General features: G+C 45.5%; 3 protein-coding genes across 9 annotated transcripts in view; 2 read left to right on the forward strand and 1 right to left on the reverse strand.

Annotated features, from left to right (window-relative positions):
• The window catches only part of PAXIP1 (PAX interacting protein 1), a 60,043-nt gene extending 58,211 nt beyond the window's left edge, over positions 1-1,832 (reverse strand). For 2 of the 5 annotated variants that reach the window (XM_073009540.1, XM_073009539.1), the window contains exon 1: positions 794-1,135. Coding sequence is in view for 3 of the 5 variants with exons in the window: in XM_073009538.1 (XP_072865639.1) it covers positions 1,438-1,518 (81 nt within the window). In the remaining 2 variants the exon portion in view is untranslated. Of the gene's footprint in view, positions 1-793; positions 1,136-1,437; positions 1,714-1,744 lie in introns of those variants that run through there. The other 3 variants (XM_073009541.1, XM_073009538.1, XM_073009542.1) reach the window with 3 other exon arrangements.
• Positions 1,833-2,020: 188 nt separating this feature from the next.
• On the forward strand, positions 2,021-3,786 carry LOC119621558 (uncharacterized). Its single transcript, XM_037991033.2, has one exon. It carries the CDS (start codon positions 2,021-2,023, stop codon positions 2,807-2,809), a length of 789 nt encoding a protein of 262 aa, XP_037846961.2. The 3' UTR covers positions 2,810-3,786.
• HTR5A (5-hydroxytryptamine receptor 5A) overlaps positions 2,387-21,310 on the forward strand; it is an 89,692-nt gene continuing 70,768 nt past the window's right edge. For 2 of the 3 annotated variants that reach the window (XM_037991029.2, XM_073009544.1), the window contains exons 1-2: positions 2,609-2,713; positions 8,176-8,284. The gene's annotated coding sequence lies outside the window, so the exon portion shown is untranslated. Of the gene's footprint in view, positions 2,494-2,608; positions 2,714-8,175; positions 8,285-21,310 lie in introns of those variants that run through there. The other variant, XM_037991030.2, reaches the window with a different exon arrangement.

Genomic DNA, 21,310 nt, shown 5'->3' on the forward strand with positions numbered 1-21,310 from the left:
CTCATTTTGATCACTCCGTGTTCAGCAACCGTTTTACTCTTTAAATTCAAAGACATAAGTCTTTTTTTTTTTTTTTCTTTTTTGGGACGGAGTCTCGCGGTTGTTGCCCGGGCTGAAGTGCAATCTCAGCTCACTGCAACCTCCACCTCCCGGGTTCCAGCCATTCTCCTGCCTCAGCCTCCTGAGTAGCTGAGACTACGGGCGTCCGCCACCACGCCCGGCTAATTTTTGTATTTTTAGTAGAGACGAGGTTTCACTATGTTGGCCAGGCTGGTCTCGAAGTTCTGGCCTCAGGTGATCCACCCGCCTTGGCCTCCCAAAGTGCTGGGATTCCAGGCGTGAGCCACTACCCTGGCCTTGAAGTCTCTTTACCCTAAAGTTACAGAGCAAAAAGGATCCAAAAAAGTTGTTACTAAGATACAAGGACGAACCTCAAGAAGGCCAAGATCAATCAGCCTTCTACAATTCCTTCTACACCATCCAAGTTTATCTGCTAAATATGAGTCTCCGCCCTTCCAGGGTTAATCTGATCACTGGGCACCCCCATCCTCCAAGGTAGGAGCCACTGATGTCACATCCAAGGCAACATAATCGTACAGTTAAACTTTTGAGAAGGAAATATTTTGAAGATTAACCTGAAGAGGATATTCAACTAAGATGCATTCCCACCACGAACTGATAACTGTGTGACATCAAACAGATGTATTATTATAGGAATAAAAGGAAAACCCACAATATCTTTTGGCGTGAGCCCAAACTACACAAAATTCAATGTGTAATGGGATGGCGTTACCAGGGTACCGTAAAATTAATCGTCCAACTGGGAAAATCAAGGAAGACGAATGCCAGCCCCACGTGCAGGGACACGGGTTGGAAAGGAGCGCTCCTCAGCCCCGCACAGGACGGCAGCTGCCCGGGTGGCGGAGGCGACCACGCCGGGGCACGGCCACGGTCCCCGCCGGCCCAGAGAGCCTGGGGCCCCCACGCGAGCTGCCCCGGCTGGGGATCCCGGCGCCCCTCGTCCGCCCTCAGAGCCGCTCTCCCGGGAGCCGAGACGCCCGGCGCGGGGAAGGGGGAGACGCGACCCGGCGCCAGTCCCGCTCAGCAAAGGAGCAGAGAGCGAGGGGGCCCGTTGGGTGGGGGGCGGCGACCCCAGGGCCGCAGGCCGGGGGCTCAGGGCACGCACTAGGGACGGAGGCACAGAGCTCCCGCCGCCCCGGCCGCCCTCCCTCCCGCACTCCCCCGTGCCCCGGCCTCCCGCGCCCACCCCGCGGTCGCCCCTGCCCTCCGCGCAGTCAGGCCGGCGGCCTCGGCGGACCCGACGCTCTGCGCCCGGCGCGCGCCCGCGACAGGAGCGGGGACGGGGACGGGAACGGGGACGGACGGGGACGGGGACGCGGACGCGGGAGGAGGCCGCGGCAGGAGCGGGCGCGGTACCTGCGGGTCGATGTCGCCCACCGCGTAATACTTGACCTCCCTGAACATCTCCTCAGGAACTTTGAGCGCCTGGTCCGACATGATCGCGGCGGCCCGGGAGGCTCCGCGGCAGCGCCCGGCCCCGCCCACCCCCCCGCCCCCGGCCCCGCGGCGCCCGGCGCCCCCGCTCGCCCCGCCAACGGCACTGCCCGCGCGGCCCGGGCCGGGTCCTGCGAATCGGGGTCCGCTCCCCCGCCCTCCGCGCCCCCGCCCGCGCCCGCGCCGAGCGCCCGAAGCGCGGGAGCCGCGCGCGCCCTGCGGGACGCACCATCCCGCCCCTGCCACCGAGGGGGAGCGCCGAGGAGCCGCCCGGCCTCCAGCAACGCCCCGCGCCTCTGCCGCCACCCACGGCTCCGGGAGAGCTGGGGCCCACCGGCCCGCTCTGGATCTTGCGGTTCCATCTCCGCCGCTGTGCAACGAGGGATCCCGGGGGACGAGGTGAAACCCGCGCCCCCCTCGGCGGGGCCGGAGTGAGCCGGTCCCGGGAAGGAGGGGAGCGGGCAGGCCCCTCCCGTCACCACACGCGGCTGCTTGGGGGCTGCGCATGCGCGCGGCGGAGGGGCGGGGCTTCGGGGCTGCTAGTGAGAGCTGGAACCGGGCTGCGGCCTCTCGGGCGTCTTGTCCCCGGGCAGAGTGGGGCTGGGTGTCCCGGCTCTTCTCAGTGGCCACGGCTGAGCCTGGAGTAGTGGCTGAGCCGCTCTGGCCGAGCAAGGCGCGGGTCCCCGCTCTACACCTTGCTGGACCCGGCTCCGCGGTGACGGAATTCCCGAGGCCGCAGTGTCACGCAAGACGCGCACTGGAGGCCGCCGTGGCGAGTCCTGGGGTCTCCGCCAGGCCTCGACGCCCGAGCTGGGGACGTGCTGAAGGGACGCCCGGCCCCGCCGCTGCCCGAGACCCTGCTGTCCCGGCCGGGCCCGGCCTGGTGGCTGGGGTCGTGTCCGGTCCGCGCTGGAGGAGAGTCCCAGACGGCAGAGCCCGCGGTGCAGCTCCAGCCCCGGAAAGCCCCGCGCTCAACAGGTTAATGCTACACAGCGGCGATTCTAATGCTCATGCTTGTATTTACAGCTCGCCTCCCTTCTGCCAAGATTCACAAAACACGGCAGAGTGGCCTCGGCATCACCTGCCCGAGACACCTGCACGACCGGAAGTTGGGAGAAGAAATAAGGCCATGATGACGAACGCAGCCTTTCACGTTTGTTTCCAATCTCACAACAAACCGGAGACCAGGAACTCTTGGGTGATTATCGGAATATTACCTAGTCCTAAAACTGTGGAGCATTGGTTTCTAAAGGAATCTGAGACAGGCCCGCAGTGTCTTCTCCACATGCCTTAAGTCTTTTCTGCAAAGCAGAAAACCATTTTTAAGTAAATGTTAGTGAAATTGGTTTTAAAAAAGAAAAGTCAGAGCGGGGTAGCTCACGCCTGTAATCCTAGCACTTTAGGAGGCCGAGGTGGGCGGATTGCCTGAGTTCAGGGGTTCGAGGCCAGCCTGGGCGACACGGTGAAACCCCGTCTCTACTAAAATACAAAAAATTAGCCGAGCGTGGCGGCGCGCGCCTGTAGTCCCAGCTACTCAGGAGGCTGAGGCAGGAGAATAGCTTGAACCCGGGAGGGTGAGGTTGCAGTGAGCCGAGATTGTGCCACTGCACTCCAGCGTGGGCGACAGAGAGAGACTCCATCTCTTCGAAAATAAAAAGAAAAGGCTTTCAAAATTACTCTGTGGTACACTAATATGACAGATTGGATCACTTTCCAGGCTTTAAGTTGGCCTTTGTTCTACCTTTTTTTAGTGTGTGATAAAATTTGTGTTGGTTCCTTGATCAGCATGCAGTGAACGCTGGCTCTTGTTAATCAGGTGAATACAGTTTTGTCTTTACATTTGTATGTATGTCATGAGTGGTTTTGTATGGGCAAGAGGTAAACAACACATTTAAATATACTTAATGATTTATCATTCCAATGTTTTGTGGGTTTTTTTAGTCTTTTTCATTTGTCTGTTGAACAATCTGAAACATCCCTATTCTAAGGCTAAAAAATTTCTTTTACAAACTTAGGTTAAGCATTCCTAATCTGAAATCCAAAATGCTCTAAAATTAGAAATTTTTTGCTTGCTGACGTGACCCCACAAATGGAAAATTCAAGAAGTGCCCTCATGTGACACTGGGTCACAGTCAAATCACAAGCCTGGTGTGGTGGGCACCTGTAATGCCAGCTACTCGGGAGGTTGAGGCAGGAGGATTGCTTGAGTCCAGCCTGGACAATACAGCGAGACCCTGTCTGTAAACAAAACAAAACAAAACAAAACAAAAACATTTTTTAAAAAACGCCACCACAACTTTGCTCTCATGCACAAAATTATTTAAAATATATAACCTTACCTTCAGGCTATGTGGGTAAGGTGTATGTGAAACAAATGAATTTCCCTTTTAGACTTGGGTCCCATCCCCAAGATATCTTATTATGTATACGCAAATATCCCGAATCAAAAATATCTGAAATACTTTTGTCCCAAGCATTTCAGATAAAGGTTACTCAACCTGTAATAAAAACACTGAGTGCTTGCCTGAAGGAAAAACCCAGAATTTATCATCCATTCTTAAAATTTTTATGACATCCTTTGTAATCAGGAAACCTTTTAATACCTAATAATATATTTGATATATTCTGGTATACACTTTTCATTATGAAAAATAATTCTATGTTGGGAACATATCAGTGTAATAAATATGTTAGATCCAAAATACAGATCATGCCTTTTTATCGACCTGTGTGAGAGAACTTATTTATCCTTTTTTTAATTTTTCTTTTATTTATTTATTTATTTTTTTTTTTGAGATGGAGCCTCACTCTGTCACCCAGGCTGGAGTGCAGTGGCGTGGTCTTAGCTCACTGCAACTTCTGCCTCCTGGGTTCAAGCGATTCTCCCGCCTCAGCCTCCTAAGTAGCTGGGACTATAGGCGTGTGCCACCACATCTGGCTAATTTTGGTATTTTTAGTAGAGACAGGCTTTCACTGTGCTGACCAGGCTGGTCTTGAACTCCTGACCTTGTGATCCTCCTGCCTCGGCCTCCCAAAGTGCTGGGATTATAGGCGTGAGCCATCGCGCCTGGCCCTCCTTTTGTTTTTCTTGGTTAAACACAAACTAAGCATGTGATTTTATGTTAAAAGACCTGAAGTGGGCCTCAACCAGGTGTTTTATTTTGTAAATTAAGAAAGCAATTCATAACGTTCAAAAGAACAAGCTTACCCTACTTCAGGTTCTGATGGTCAATAACGCAAACTGGGATTAAGAAATCTGCTATGTAAGGCCGGCATGGTGGCTAACCCCTATAATCCCAGCACTTTGGGAGGCCAAGGCAGGCAGATCACTGGAGGTCAGGAGTTCAACACCAGTCTGGCCAACATGGTGAAAGCCTGTCTCTACTAAAAATACAAAAATTAGCTGGGCATAGTGGCATGCGCCTGTAATCCAGCTTCTTGGGAAGCTGAGACAGGAGAATCACTTGAACCTGGGAAGCAGAGGTTGCAGAGAGCCGAGATCACACCACTGCACTCCAGCTTGGGCGGCAAAGTGAGACTCTAAATAAATAAGTAAATCTGCTATTTAAAACCCCATCAACTAGTCAGAATTTGTAAAATACCACATGTGAACTGTGCAAGTTGGTCCACATCACATAAGTGGATTTTATGGCAGCAGCATCAGGAAGGCCTGGAGGCAGTGTCACACAAAGAAAATGTACCTCAGAGAGTCTCCAATACTACTACTTGGCCAGTAATGAAAATAAAAATGTTTACATTAGGTTAATTTCATGTGGATAAAGTATGTTCTGAGGCAGTCTAAAAAACTAGCATCCTGACATCATGAAGAGTAACCCATCTAGCAGAGGACGTAAAGATGGCAAGTCAGTTTTTAAAAGACAAGTGGTAAACTCATAGAAATTATCTTCCCCAAAATGGCCATATGCAAAGTTGTAGGAACAAAATATCGTGTCGACAGTGCTGTATCTTATTCACAGTTAAATAAAATTCTTATTACTGGTTTTGTGACACTTCAAGGATGAGCCATTTTAGTGTGGTAACTATCAGTTTATTAACCAAAAGCTTTGCATTTGTTTAATTTGAAGCATATGACTTCCAGATATGACACTGAGCATTAGTATTTTTAGACTTCCCCCAAGTAAATTGAAAGAATGTTGATTTTGTTGGTGATCGGCCTTTGGAGAATTAAACAGCCTGCTTACTGCCAGCCCTAGTTCAGTAAATATGGTAATATGTTTCTTATTTTCTATTTTGCACAATTAGATAACCTAAGCCTAGGAAAAATAAAAAATTAGAAAAAACAAAAGTAGAGTTGGGGATATTTAACTCAAATTGCACTTACTGGTGGACACTCGAGGCATTTATTTAGATTATTTCCAACTGGCTTTTAAAAAATGTATTTCTGTATTATATACAGCAGTCTCAGTCTTCATCTCTCCAGTCCAGTTAGCCATACATCCCTTAAAATTAGATGTTTTTAATGTTTAGTAAACCTTTAGTTTGGTTTATAGACAACATTTAACATGCTCATGAAAGGGTCAGAATACTCAAGTTTCTAGCACAAACAGGCCATAGTTGAATTGCAGGAGAAACTGCGAACTCAAAAGAGCACTGCTTCTCTGTAGGAAAGATTCCATCAGTGGACCTACAGGGCACAGTTGCCACCAGTGTCATGTAGCTATTCAGTGTCGGAAAACTAGAAATCACAGGTTAAGAAAAAGTGTAGATTACCCCAAATTCGATACCCAGAAGCAACCACTATTGAAATCCTTCAGACATTGTCCCATATAAATATATTTCTTTCCCTAAAAAAAATTACACCCCATACTCTGCCACTTCAGAAAAATCAAGACTGTCTTTCCATGTCAATAAATATCTATATCATTTAATGGATACATAATACTCCCTTGTTTGAATGTACAATATTTTATTCTGTATTGTTGCACATTTGTTGTTTCGAATTTAACAAGTACAGTACTCCAATGAAGCAATCATCTTAAAATATGAATACATGTATAAAGTATTATAAGGTTCCGTCCTTTAAGGTTAGAAACGACATCCCATACCTGTCTCCCATCACTCTGAGGACAGTGCGGTAGCAGGATCAGTGATTCTCAACCATGGGCAATTTAGCCCCCTATGGCACATTTGATAATGGGGACATTTTTGGTTGTCACAACTAGGGGTTAGGGGATAGGAAGCGTGCTAAACATCATGCAACTCGCAGGACTATCTTCCATGACAAACGACCCGTGCAAAATGTCAGTAGTGCCACTGTTGAGAAACCTGGATTAAGATCATGTTGTAACTACATTTCAGTGGAATAAGACTTTGAAAGTTTCGACCGGGCACAGCGACTCACGCCTGTAATCCCAACAATTTGGGAGCCCGAGGCAGGTGGATCACTTGAGGTCAGGAGTTCGAGACCAGCCTAGCCAACATGGTGAAACCTCATCTCTTACTAAAAATACAAAAACTAGTTGGGCATGGTGGCGTGCGCCTGTAATCCCAGTTACTCGGGAGGCTGAGGCACGAGAATGGCTTGAACCAGTGAGGTGGAGGTTGCATTGAGTCAAGATTGCACCACTGCACTCCATCCTGGGTGACAGATCTAGACTCTGTCTCAGAAAAAAAAGAAAGTTTCTTGCACATAACACCTTGGTGGCTTGCTTCGGACAGCTTTCTTCCAAATGGGACTTGGCTTCTGTCATCATGGGGCTTTGCCAGCTATACAGATGAGGACAAAGCACATAGAGTATCCTGCTGCAGGTTCTATGCTTGAGCTAGCAAGAGTGGCACACATTCCTCCAGCCATTTCCACTGGCCAGAACCTGGTCTCCTGACACCTCCGTAAGCTGCAAAGGAGACTGCTGGTTGATGTGGTCTTCTTACACGTCTAAGAAAAGAAAATGACATTGATGGTATCTTGCCAATTTTTGCCATTTTTGGTTTTCAAAAAAATTCTTATATAAATTAAGATTAGAGAGTGTAATATAATATTACACAAAATTCTCAAAGATAATTTCAAAAAAATACCCTTCAGCTACTCAGTAGATATTTGTTGAATTTGAGGTTACTGGCTTTATACATAGAGGATTAAGTGTATTCTTTTTCCTTCCTGGCCAAATGGCAAAACCCCATCTCTACTTAAAATACAAAAAAATTAGCCAGGCGTGGTGGTACACGCCTGGAATCCCAGCTACCCGTGAGACTGAGGCACAAGGATCGCTTGAACCCGGGAGGCAGAGGTTGCAGTGAGCTGCGATCACGCCAGCCTGGGCAACAGAGTGAGAGTCTGTCTCAAAAATAAACAACAACAAAAACAGCATTCTTTTTTAAAAAGCAAACACAAGGTAGTTCTCCGAGGTATGTGAGTGATGTGTTAGATATCTTCCATTTGTCCCACTCCCCATGTCAGATCTGTACTCCATCCTGCTCCACCTTTTTCTCCACCCCTGGGTGCTGACCTGAGCAGATTATATAAGTAGGATCCCTTGCACATTGGCTTCTAGTTGAATTTGGTCAATGGGGAGTCCCAGCTGAAGGCTGGGAAGTGAGGGGAGGGAGGAAAGAGGTATTAGGGTGTTTATTTCCCAGGTTCCTCGTCAGCTTGCCTTGAGCTGGCAGAGGAGCCCGTTCTATACAACTCTCTCCTTCCAGGTCCTGGGAATCTTTCCTTCGTCTCATCACTTGGACCTACGGGTGGTGAGGGCTCACCTGCTTCTCCCCCCAGCTCCCTTCACTCTCCATGCATCCCGCCTACACCTTTGTAAGTAGTCCCTTGATAAACCTTCTCAGATGATTGTAATTTGAGTGTGCTGCTCCCAGTGGTGACCCTGTTGTGATGGACAGGAAAATCTTACAGGGACAATGAGACATTCTTAAAATATTGTGTCTGCTCTCAAAAAACTGACAAATATTTGGATGCACAAACCTAACACTAGTGGGATTCTGTAGAAATGCAGCAGAGATTTAGAAAAGAGGTTCCCGTGTGCCAGAACAGCTGGGGGAAAACTCTTGGATGGAGTGGGCTGAGGGGAATAGTTCTTGAAGGGAGAGGAGAAACCACTGAAAAGAGGTCAGAATACTGACTGCCAAATGGGTGCACATTTGGGATATTAAATAACTGATGATTTAAGGTAGAAATGGGGAATAATAAGAAATAATAGGCTGTGTCTAGCGTATGAAGATCTTGGACCTCATCAGAGGAGGTTGTTGCATTTGACTTAGCATAGTTCTGGGGCTGTGAAAACAGAAAAGAAAATTGCTTACCAGCTATTTAAAGTTAAGTACTTGGTGACAAGCTGGCTATGGGATTGACTGTTTACTCATGTTGTGGGTAAACAAAAAGACATACTGAATCTTAACTCAGATTTTAACCCCTGGTACCCGTGAGTGTGACCTTATTTGGAAATGGGGTCTTTGTCCACATCATTAAGATGAGGTCCTACTGGATGAGGATAGGACCTAAATCCAGTCACTGGTGTTCATATAAGAAGAAGAAAATTTGAACACAGACACCCAGGAGAGTGCCAAGTGATGACCGCGTCAAGGGTTGGAATGATGTGTCTGGAAGCTGAGGAACACCAAGGTTGTGGCAGACACTAGATGCTGGAAGAGGCCAGGACATCCCCTCCCCTAACGCCTTCAGAGGAAGCACGGCCTGGCCAGCACCTTGATCTTGGATTTCTGGCCTCCAGAACTGAGAGAATGAATGTCTATTGGTTAAGCTGCCAGTACATGGCACTTTGTTACAGTAGTCCTAGCAAACTAACATTCAGCACATCTGAAGTATAGTCAAGAAGAAGCTAGAAATTAAGATATCGGACCATGTTTGGAATTGATTTAAGCCAAACAGCATAATATGTGTGCCCTGCTAAAAATTATAATAATGAGAAACTGTTGCAGCCTAAGAGTGACCCCAGGATTTGTAACTGACTTTGAGTACCCAAGAACTGCATGATAAGTCTGTTAAGATAAACTTATTTCAGTTCCTTGCTTTCATTTCTTTCCATGTTTTCTCTTTTTTCCTACTAATATATACACATCCAGTGGACTTTTGAAGCCCGGGTGGGTCTAGTGGTAAGCTTTCACTGCTAGGTTATGCTGTGGGAACTAACTCCCAAAGTTCAGTGGCCTAAACAAAGCTCACTTCTCACTCATGTGTTGGGCAGGCGTGGCTCTGCTGTTCTTGTTTCTGGAACCTCTGCAGAAGGCATAGGCAGTTCTGGTGACCAAGGGGAAAGAAGAATGGCAGAACCATGCAATAGCTGTAAAACTTCTCTTTGGAATTCACACACATTCCATTTGAAAGTCAGTCTCATTGCCAAACCTGATGTCAACGTGGAGGTGAATCTGTTCCTCCCACAGGGAGTCACTCCAGGTCACGGCAGAGTGGGCAGGGGTACATCATCCTCTTCCTGGGAATACAGCAAATAACTGAGGACAGCAGTGTGTTCTACCAATATTCCCTGTCAGTCACAAACGTGAACGTATGTCCGTTCTGTACTCCACATGCGTGTCTTTTGAGAAGAAATTGCAAAAATTCCACTCAATGATAGCATCAGGCCCAAAGTGCAGGTGCTCATGGGGGCCTCTACATCTACTCTCAATGTGTCTTCTCTCAGTCTAGTAACAGATGGATGCTCCTCTTCCCTGACACGCCGTGGAGCTGGGAAAGGTCACTCCGTTGAGAAGAGGGAGAATGAATGCAGGCCGACCCAGTCGCTAGTCCAGAGTGTGACGGGCATCCCTGTGGGTGGATGTAGGGAGGGTTCCCCACCTCAATGGTCACTACCAGTTAAACTTCAGTAAATTATGTTGCAGCTACACACAACTTCCAAATCGCATGACTCTGCGCTCACAGGCGCAAGAGTGAGGTTCGAGGAGTTGGCCTGTGAAGGTACTTGATCACTGCGTGGTGAGAACCCATGGATGAAAGCTTTCCTTTCTTTGCCCCATTTTTTGAGACATTTCGCCAGGTTCCTCAGAAAGGGCCCCATTGATCTTGCACTGAGTCCCATTGGGTGGTCAGTTTGGTCACACATCCCACCCTCCCTGTTTCACCTCCTGCACCCGAACCCCTGCTCCCTGGGGTCACTTTCCCAGTTAAACAATTTGCACACAAGCCCTTGCCCAGGCCCTGCTCTGAAAGGGGCAATTTGGAGAACCCAAGCCAGAACCAAAGCAAGTGACAAGGGAAAGCCCGCAGTGAACAGGGCAAGAACTATAATCCTACAGGAGAGCAACCCAGGGTGGGGAACAATACACAACAAGCAACTGCCGTGGAAAAGTGGTGGTGTGGCTCTTGTTTCTTTTGTTTGGTTGGGTTTTGGTTGTGGCTAAAGACAAGGTTCACAGTCCTCAGAGCATCTTAAGAGTTAGGATAATGCCATGGTTTCTAGTACGTAACAGTGGATTTTCACTATTCAGAACTGCTTAATTTGCCCGGCAAGTAATTCCCTCCAGTTTTCCAGAAAGTATTAATACGTTCACCAATTGCTGGTTCTTTAAAGTTAATGATTCTTCACACTGTGTTATCTACATTTGTCTGGGGCAGCTAAATTACTCCCAGAAACTTTGCACACACAGCTGAGCACAAGCTTAAGTGGCATTATTAGGCGGCGTCTAGAAGCTGAACTTGTTCAGATTCCGTGAACCAGCAGGGCGACAGCCCAGCGTGGGACTCATACCTGCGTCTTCTCAGAAAGAAGTGTGTATACACAGAGGAGCTGCTGCTTTTACAAAACAGTTGATTTAGACCTAACCTTTGTAGGTCTAGCATAGAGATGGACAAGTCCTAGGACTAAAACAAAAGTACAAATCTAGGAAATAACGAAATATTTTCTAAGTCAGGAGTGGCCAGCCTGTAGAGTGATTGAAGACTTTCTATTGTTTCATTTATTGCCTTTGAAGCATGTGAAAATAAAACTGTTGTCACGAATTGTGTTGGTCATTTGATTAAAAACACCCAGCAGCATTAACATGCCAACTGAGCACACTTGTTTACAGTAATTAAAATCTGAATGAATTAAGGATTCAAGTTTTGGAGAAGAAATTGTGCCCCATCCGCTTCTACTAGTGCTTTCTAACACCTCGATTAGATGGGCTACACTTAATTCCTGTGGGAGTTCATCAGTCCCAGGTGTAGGAAATACATTCTGAAGAAAGAGAGTCCTGAAATTTGGGAGATTCCCTACCAATTGGGCTACTTACTCACTTTCCTGTCAGCAAGACCGAGTGTCTATTGAAGATATTCTCTGCTGGCAAATGCTTTTCGGCGCTGGCTTTTGGGAATCCATATTCGCTCACCCACTCCCACCCCGCGGAGTGCCCCATGTGCTTGTCAGTTGCATGGAGCCTGAGAACAATGTAAAAAAATATTCCTGGCAGGATATCTGCTTAGATATTTTCAAGCTTAGAGAAATCATTTTTTCACACCTGTAATCCTAGCACTTTGGGAGGCCGAGGCAGGTGGATAGCTTGAGGTCAGGAGTTCGAGACCAGCCTGGCCAATATGGTGAAACCCTGTCTCTACTAAAAATACAAAAATTAGCCAGTTATGGTGGTGAGTGCCTGTAATCCCAGCTACTTGGGAGGCTGAGGCACGATAATTGCTTAAACCCAAGAGGTGGAGGTGGCAGTGAACTGAGAGCATGCCACTGCACTTCTAGCCTGGGCAGCAGAGCGAGACTCCGTCTTAATAAGAAAAAAGGAAAAGAAAAAGAAAAAGTATTTATAATGGCACCAAGCAACACAACCTTATTCTTTATTTGGTTGTTGCTCTGAGACATTTCCCAGAAGTTAGAAATTTATATCCAAAAATAATGTTGACAGGCATGACAGTTTGGGGTTGAACAGAGAGTTGGGCTTGTTTGCAAAGTATCTCTTTAATTTTATCTCAGACATTTCACCATTCACCATCTAATTAATGAAGATCCTAAGCCAAGATCTGGTTCTGTATCATACCACCCTGAAAAGATTTTAACAGCTTCTCCAACTCTAACTGCCTGATCTGTCGCTCCTGTTTAACTCTGTGTCCGTCTCCAAGATGACAGGAGTCAATCTCACCTCTTTCAGAGACTACACTAAGGTTGAGAAGGTGAGGCTCAAGGAATTCAAGTGACTTTCTCATTGTCACAGTTACTGGCAGAGTTTGGGTTACACTCTCCTTTTTAGACTTATTCTAATTCATTCTTTAAAAACATTGAAAGGAAAGAGTTTAATTTCATATACAATAGAAATAGAAAAGAGGTAAACTCTCTAAAAGTAATAGTTATATATGGAGAAATCTAACTTTATTAAGGTTGAACAGAGTATACAGATTTATATTTTTTGTAGCTCATATATATTTCTCTTTTGGAATTGGTTGAAGTGGAAGAGACAATTTTATGTTTAATGTCTCGTGTCAGTTTTAATTTTCTGATTTAATTAGTTTCCTAATTAGAAGGGGTTAAATTAATTAACCTTATTATTTACTATATATTTAATGATTTCTCCTCTATGGGGAGTTACTTAATTTTCAATAATTGGAAAGCTTCTGACGAGAGGGAATATTGCCAAGTCTTACACTTATTGTTTTATGATCAGTGGCAGGAATAAGACAGATTAAGGGGAATTTTAGGTGAGATATCAGATACTTGCAAAGGTATTTCTCACTTGTTTTGAACCATGATGTATGTAAAAACTTGACTTGAGACTCCATAATTTCTGTCCAATTTGAACTCAATGGCTCTGTCCTTTGTTTAAGGATAAAATACATCCTAGAATATAGACTTCTATAAGAAATAGCCCTGTCACATGATCTCTGTTATAGACAATAAAATAATCATGACGCATCAAACAATACTAAATTATAATGAAAAGGAGAGTTTCTGAAACTATCATCTGGTATATATGGCATAATAAAATATTTAGATTTTCCTCAGACTTGTCAGTGGACTAAACCGATGACATTTTTTGGGAAGACATAATAGATTGATAAGCTTAACAGCTATATGGCTTGAGGAAATCAAGCCATATTATTCCATGTTTATAAATATAAACAATTTGTGGATAACTATGTTTTCATGTAGCAATGTGTTTTCAGAGAGCAAACATGAGGCTGCATCTACAAAATGGCTGATTTTGCCTTCTCTTCCCACTTTAGAAGGGCCTCTGCACAGAGATTTGAGCAGCACAGAGACAGGACACTGTTGCCCATTTTTCCCTGTGTCTGCATTGCCCCTTATCCACAGCACCACTACCTGGGAGAGGCCCTGATCCATCAAGAAGTTACGTGAGTAAAGCTTGGGTACTGGTATAGTTAAAAACACAAGCCCAGTGCTTGTAGTCCAGTAAGGTGATCTGATGATAGGAAATCCACTGTAGTTGAACAAACCTGTACCGAGCACGTAGGTGCATTGCATGCAGGCTTTGTGTTGCAGTCAAGGCCCGTCCATAGAATGACTGAGTTCCAGCCTGTAAGCAGTGTATCAAATGCCAACGTAAGTTGTGTAGGGTAATGGAATTCAAAGTGTGGGATGCGACGGAGACAGGGATGTTTCGGGAGGTCGTTTTAGAGGAGGGGTCTTGAGAGACTTTTGAAGATCAACAGGAAGAGGAGGATGCCTGTTCCTTTTGGAAGGCAAGCCTGAGCAGAGGCCTGGGCTTGGGAATGAGCATGGTGGGGGGGCAGGACTAGCAGTCAGCTCCTGCCTGGAGGAAGATGTTACAGGATGGAGTGCAGGAGACACGTACAAAGAAGCAGGTTGGACACCTTCAGGGAAAAGTTTTATATGAAGAAATGACTGTCAATTTTTCTCATAGATTAGAATCCTACTATTTTAAATTCCTATCAAAAAATTTTACAGGCTGAAGTTGAGACAGTAAAAACGTATTCCATTCGATTCCATTTGGAAAATATCTGCTCCTATTCTGTTTATTTTATTTTGTTTTATTTTATTTTTTATTTTATTGAGACAAGGTCTCACTCTGTCGCTCAGGGTGGAGTGCAGTGCTGCAATCTCGACTTACTGCAATCTCTACTTCCTGGGTTCAAGCAATTCTCCTGCCTCAGCCTCCCAAGTAGCTGAGAGTATAGACGCGTGCCACCACGCCTGGCTAATTTTTGTATTTTTAGTAGAGACGGGGTTTCACCATGTTGGCCAGGCTGGTCTCAAACTCCTGACCTCAAGTGATCTGCCAGCCTCAGCCTCCCAAAATGTTGGGATTACAGGCATGAGCCACCGTACCTGGCCTGCCCCTATTCAGTGTATAATAGCAGGCAAAGTAGTGCTGCTAGTTCCACAATATCCAAAAAAGTACTAGCTAGACAATGCTGACTCACTGCTTTGGTTCTAAAACATCCCATAGTTTCCCACCACTTGTAGACTGAAGTTCAATCACCTTAGCCTGCCTTTCAGAGAACTCTCTAAGCTGTCGCTTTACATCATACACCCCCACTTTTGTATGCCATAGCCCGAGCACACCAGGCCCATGTCCTCCCACTCTCAGCAGAATAGATTACAGTACTTGACTCTCCAAACACATCCAGAACTTTCCCACCACAGCCATGGCTGTGTTCCATCACCAGCAACCCTCTGCACACATGCACCTGTGCAAATCGCACCTGCTCTTCCTATGGCCAACCTTAGATGTCCCATTTCATGAAACATCTCTGATGCCTTGAGAAAGAATTTCTTTGGTCTCTTTGACTTGTGATTTACATACATATAAATAAATTATGTAACTGGCAGCTCTTTGGCTTCGATCAAGGATGACTAACTCAACAACATGTGACAGAGTTCATCCCACCCAATATAATGGCTGGTGTGGTGCTGCTATGAACCATTTTCAGGGCAAGGAGTACAAACAAGGCTGGAGGGAGCCTCAAATGTGAGAGCTTGCCTTCATCCCAATACTTATATTTACAGTATCAAAAAGACTGTATTCTAAAATACTTTGCCATCTCATCACCACCAGCACCCCACTCCCAACCCGTCCAGTACTAAAACAAGTTTTTGATTTTAAGACAGGGTCTTGCTGTGTTGCCCAGGCTGAAAGTGCAGTGGCGCAATCACAGCTCACTGCAGCCTCGACTTCACAGGGCCCAAGCGACCTTCCCACTTCAGCCTCCCAAGTAGATGAGACCACAGGCACACACCACCAGCTGCTTTTACAATTTTGTGTAGAAATGGGGTCTCAGGCTGGCTACGGTGGCTCATGCCTGTAATCCTAGCACACTGGGAGGCTGAGGCCAGCAGATCACTTGAGGTCAGGAGTTTGAGACCAGCCTGGCCAACACAGTGAAACTCTGTCTCTACTAAAAATACAAAAATTAGCCAGGCGTGGTGGCAGGTGCCTGTAAATCCCGGCTACTCCAGGAGGCTGAGGCAGGAGAATCGCTTGAACCTGGGAAGCGAAGGTTGCAATGAGACAGGTTGGTGCCGCTACACGCTAGTCTGGGTGACGGAGCAAGACTCCATCTCAAAACAAAACAAAACAAACAAATAAAAAAGGAAATTGGGTCCACTGTGTTGCCCAGGCTGGTCTCGAACTCCTGAGCTCAAGCCATCTCCCGCCTTGACCTCCCAAAGTGCTGGGATATCAGGCGTAAGCCACTGCACCTGGCCTAAAACAAGTTTTACTTTCCCTTAACTCATATTCCCTTCCATATTTAGTATGAGGCCTGATATCAAGGCCTGGATGATGAGTAAATATTTTAAGGAGTGGATGGATGCATTTTGAATGAATTAACATCACTGCCAGAGATTTTTCACCTTTTAGGGCCTCTTTAAAGATAATCATCATAATACAGATTTAAAACTTATTCTAATAAGGTTTCCTTGTTCTATTTCATTATACTTTACAGCTGGAGACACATGTTTGGGAAGGTTAGATCAGGGGGCAGCAAACATTTTTCTGTAAAGGCCCAGATAGAAAATATTTTAGGCATTGTGGTTTATACAATCTCTCTTGTGACTTCTCGACTCTGCTGTTGCAGTGTGAAAGCAGCCACAGACGCTCTGTGTAAAAATGAGCAAGACTGTGTTCCAATAAAACTTTATGTACAAAACCAGGCAGCAGGCCAGAGGTTAGCCTTTGGGCCTTGGTTTGCTGACCCTGTGTTGGGTTTTCCAAGGTCACACACTACCAAGTGGAAGAAACAAAGAAAGACTAAAACCCAACAGGTGTTCACTAACTAATGAGCCTCTTGACCCCCGTACAGCACTCTCCCTGCTTCACTGTGATAACTCTGTGGTCTCAGGAGGTCTGTCTGAATGCTTGACCATCAGGAAAACAAGGGAATTAGGGCTAATTAATTAGTCAAGACTTTGAAATCCACTGAGAAATGGGGCCTCATATTAAGTGCAAACTATCATCCTAAGTAATATATTTGTGGCACTTTCATTAAATTTTCTCTCAAATCTTGAAAAATAAGTATCTCCTAGCTGCCAAGATTTTCATCTTAGTATAATTATGAAGCCTCCCCAAATAATCATTTTCCAGTTTGCGATACTCAGTGGGGTACAATGCCAGCTGCGGAGACTGGATGGAGCTGTTTAATTTGAGACTTATTAGCACAGCACAGGTGAAAATGAAGAAAGTCTTAGTGAAATGTGCTCTTCGTATGTTAAATATGAATGCTTATTGTTTAGTGAAGCTCACGGAATAAAAGAAGAGCACCAATCTAAAAGGAGTTAATTCAGTGTCTCTAGCAAGATAAATATAGGAATTTTAGGGACTTTTTCACAGGTATTAATAGAAACCATTTTTTATTAGGAAAAAAGCAGATATTTCAACATGTTATAATAATTTTTGGGGGGGAAGTTCCGGTTTTTTTTTTTTTTTTGAGACTGAGTATCACTCTGTTGCCCAGGCTGGAGTGCAGTGGCACGATCTCAGCTCACTGCAACCTCCACCTCCCAGGTTCAAGTGATTCTCGTGCCTCAACATCCCAAGTAGCTGGGACTACAGGCGTCCACCACCATGCCCGGCTAATTTTTGTGTTTTTAGTAGAGATGGGGTTTCACCATGTTGTCCAGGCTGGTCTCGAATTCCTGACCTCAGGTGATCCACCCGCCTCAGCCTCCCAAAGTGCTGGGATTACAGGTGTGAGCCACCACGCCGGGCCGGTTTTGGTTTTTTGAGACAGAGTCTCACTCTGTCACCCAGACTACAGTTCAGTGGCATGATCATGGCTCACTGCAGCCTCAACATCCTGGGCTCAGGTGATCCTCCCACCTCAGCCTCCCAAGTAGCTGGGACTACAGGTGCTTGCTACCATGCCCAGCTAGTTTTTTGTGTTTTTTTTTAGAGATGGGGTTTCACCATGTTGCCCAGCTGGTCTGAAACTCTGGGGCTCAAGCAATCCATCCACCTTGGCCTCCCGAAGTACTGGGATTACGGGCGTGAGCCACCATGCCTGGCCTATTTTAACCATTTTAATGAACAACATATTCACCAAAGAGAAAATGATCACAAAATGAGGTGTGTGGCTCCTTAAATGAATTAATATACATTTTTAAAGTCTTTTTACATCAATAAGTATTTGAGCTTTAAGCTTAGAGCAAATTTAGAAACTGCAAATCTAAAAGGGCGTCTGTGAGTCACTTCTTGCTATGAACTTTCTATTCCCAGTTAATTCTCAAGACAAATTTTCAAAGATGTTATAAGCCCAACCATATAGAAACTCTAACACTGTGCTACATTTCATTAATAGGGTTCACAAGTAATTCTCTCCTTGGTGGTAAATTGGTTCATTTTTTTCATTTAAAATCATACTACTCCTTAGAAAGACAAAGAACATAGTAAGAATATCATTAGTCGGCTGGGTGCGGTGGCTCACGCCTGTAATCCCAGCAGTTTGCAGGGCCAAACGAGCAGATCACTTGAGGTCAGGAGTTCGAGACCAGCCTGGCCAACATGATGAAACCCCATCTCTACTAAAAATACAAAAATTAGCCGGGCATGGTGGCAGGCACCTGTAATCCCAGCTACTCCGGAGGCTGAGGCAGGAGAATTGCTTGAACCCAGGAGGCGGAGGTTGCAGTGAGCTGAGATTGCGCCATTGCACTTCAGCCTGGGTGAAAAAAAAAAAAAAAAGGAATATTATTAGTCCAGAGTATGGAGGGGAAAGGATGAATCAAAAGGAAGCTCGCAGGAAAGAAGCATGCAGGGCAGGCACAGTGGCTCACGCTTGTAATCCCAGCACTTTGGAAGGCCGAGGCGGGCAGATCACCTGAGATCGGGAGTTCAAGACCAGCCTGACCAACATGGAGAAACTCTGTCTCTACTAAAAATACAAAATTAGTCCAGCGTAGTGGCGCATGCCTGTAATCCCAGCTACTGGGGAGGCAGAAGTAGGAGAATCCCTTGAACCCAGGAGGCGGAGGTTGTGGTGGTGAGCCGAGATTACACCATGGCACTCCAGCCTGGGCAACAAGAGTGAAACTCTGTCTTAAATAAATAAATAAATAAATAAATAAATAAATAAGAAGCATGCATTGATTGGGTAGCCTGGACTTTCTGCTATTTCCACTGGCATGTAAGAAGCCCTCATCGGGTGCCTGCTAAGAATACTGGTGTGTCGTCTTGCTCCTGTTACTTACACGCTGGCGTAGAGGACAGCATCTGCATCATAGTTGTGGAGGGAAAGGAAAATAAAACTACGAAAAGCAGAGATAAAAAACAGTTACTTTTACAACGCTTTGTCCAGGCAGCATTCCAGTGATTCAGTGAGGATTTAACAGAGTCTTGAATAATTTTGGTACCTTTCTAAGTGAGAGAATTTACTTAATCCGTTTACCTATATGAGGCAGCTATGTGAACTTTAGAAGAAGTATTTAAAAAATCAGGGGAATATGCAGATAGTGTTGAATTGAGTTGAACGTTCCATTCCTGCAGAAATACTCAATGTATTGGATATGTGTTGAAGGGGAGGAAAATTATCTCTCCTTCTCCCTTTCTGAGTTTTCAGCTGGGCTCCTGTAGCAGAAGACAGACTGACAACAGCAAAGTATACACATTTTAAAAGTCTTACATGACACAGGGGACTTCATAAGGAAATGACCCAAAGAAATGGTGAAATCTGAGCATTTTTATGCTAGATTTGATGAAGAGCAACAGAGGGGAGAAGTGAGAGGACAAAGGGTCTGAGCTGAGCACAGTGAGCTTGACAGTAAGAACACTCTTTTCCCTGGAGTCTGCGGAAAAGAGGAGCTTTTCTCTTTTCCTGAGGAGCTAATGACCTTCTTCAGGGGAGAAGAGGGAAGGTCAGACTCCTTCCTGCCATTTCTCTAATGCCTGCAGCTTAAAATATTCACTATGCCCTATTTTGGGGTAGCGGGTCCTCAACACCACTGTAGAGAAACATCATAAAAACTGGAACTAGGGCCGGGCACGGTGGCTCATGCCCTTTGGGAGGCTGAGGTGGGTGGATCACTTGAGGTGAGGAGCTCGAGACCAACCTGACCAACATGGTGAAACCATGTCTCTACTAAAAACACAAAAAAATTAGCCAGGCATGGAGGTGCACACCATGGTCCCAGCTACTCGGGTGTCTGAGGCAAGAGAATCATTTGAACCCAGGAAGCGGAGGTTGCACTGAGCCAAGATCATGCCACTGCACAACAGCCTGGGTGACAGAGCAAGACTCTGTCTCAGGAAAAAAAAAAAAAAAAAGAAACACTGGAATTTTATGTCTTATTTTAGGTTTTATAATTTCTGTATCTCATTCCATTTATCCATGACACACTCAGTAGAATCAGAGAAAGAAGTGTTACTTATTCTTTTTAGTGCTAGTATTTAAAAAAGATTCGTCAGCGCTTTGCATGCTTGAGCCTCAGTACCCCAGTGCTTGCCAGTTTGCCAGTTTGCTATCCTGTGATATTCCGGGCAGTCACTCTTGGACTCTATCATAAGAATAGTTACTTATATGCTCAGTCAGATAGTTTCAGATATAAAATTATTAATCCCAGCCTTTTTAATGCTAAAGGAAGATTCCAAACGGCAAACAAAAACAGGAAACTTTGCAGGGACTTGAGCTGCTTGAAGCCAAGATGATCTTTTTTTCTCCCTTTCTCTACACTTGCTTCCCAGTTTTTTCCTTGGCTTTCTTTTTCTTTATTCTTTTTTTTTTTTTTTTGAGACAGAGTCTCACTGTGTTGCCCAGGCTGGAGTGCAGTGGCGTGATCTAGGCTCACTGCAACCTCCGCCTTCTGGGTTCAAGCGATTCTCCTGCCTCAGCCTCCCTGAGTAGCTGGGATTACAGGTACCTGCCACCATGCCCAGCTAATGTTTTGCATTTTTAGTAGAGATGGGGTTTCACCATGTTGGCCATGGCTGGTCTCGAACTCCTGACCTCAGGTGATCTGCCTGCCTTGGCCTCCCAAAGTGCTGGGATTACAAGCATGAGCCACCGTGCCTGGCCTTGGCTTTCTTTTTTCAAATCCTCTCTTCTATCTTGCTTGACTCAATATTCTTCTTCCTTCTCATTTCCTTTGTGATAAGATGGGAGACATGCAGACATTTTAGCTGGTAAAGCAAAACATGCTAAAGGAAGTTAAATTAGGAGAATTTGATTTGAATACATGACTGTTTTCACCCTGCATCTTGCAATAATAATTTGGTTGATAATAATTAAGCATTCTGTTAGGATATTCACTCTTACTGGCAAAAAAAAAAAAAAAAAAAAAAAAATCATGCTTCTCTACACTGCCCCTCCTGTGCCTTGATGGGCCACTATTGCCACTATGAGCTTATGTCAATTTCTCAGACCTGTTTTTCTTGAATTCCCTCCAATAATAATAATCTT

Source organism: Chlorocebus sabaeus, chromosome 21 (assembly GCF_047675955.1).
Source record: "Chlorocebus sabaeus isolate Y175 chromosome 21, mChlSab1.0.hap1, whole genome shotgun sequence".
NCBI classification, from domain to species: Eukaryota; Metazoa; Chordata; class Mammalia; order Primates; family Cercopithecidae; genus Chlorocebus; species Chlorocebus sabaeus.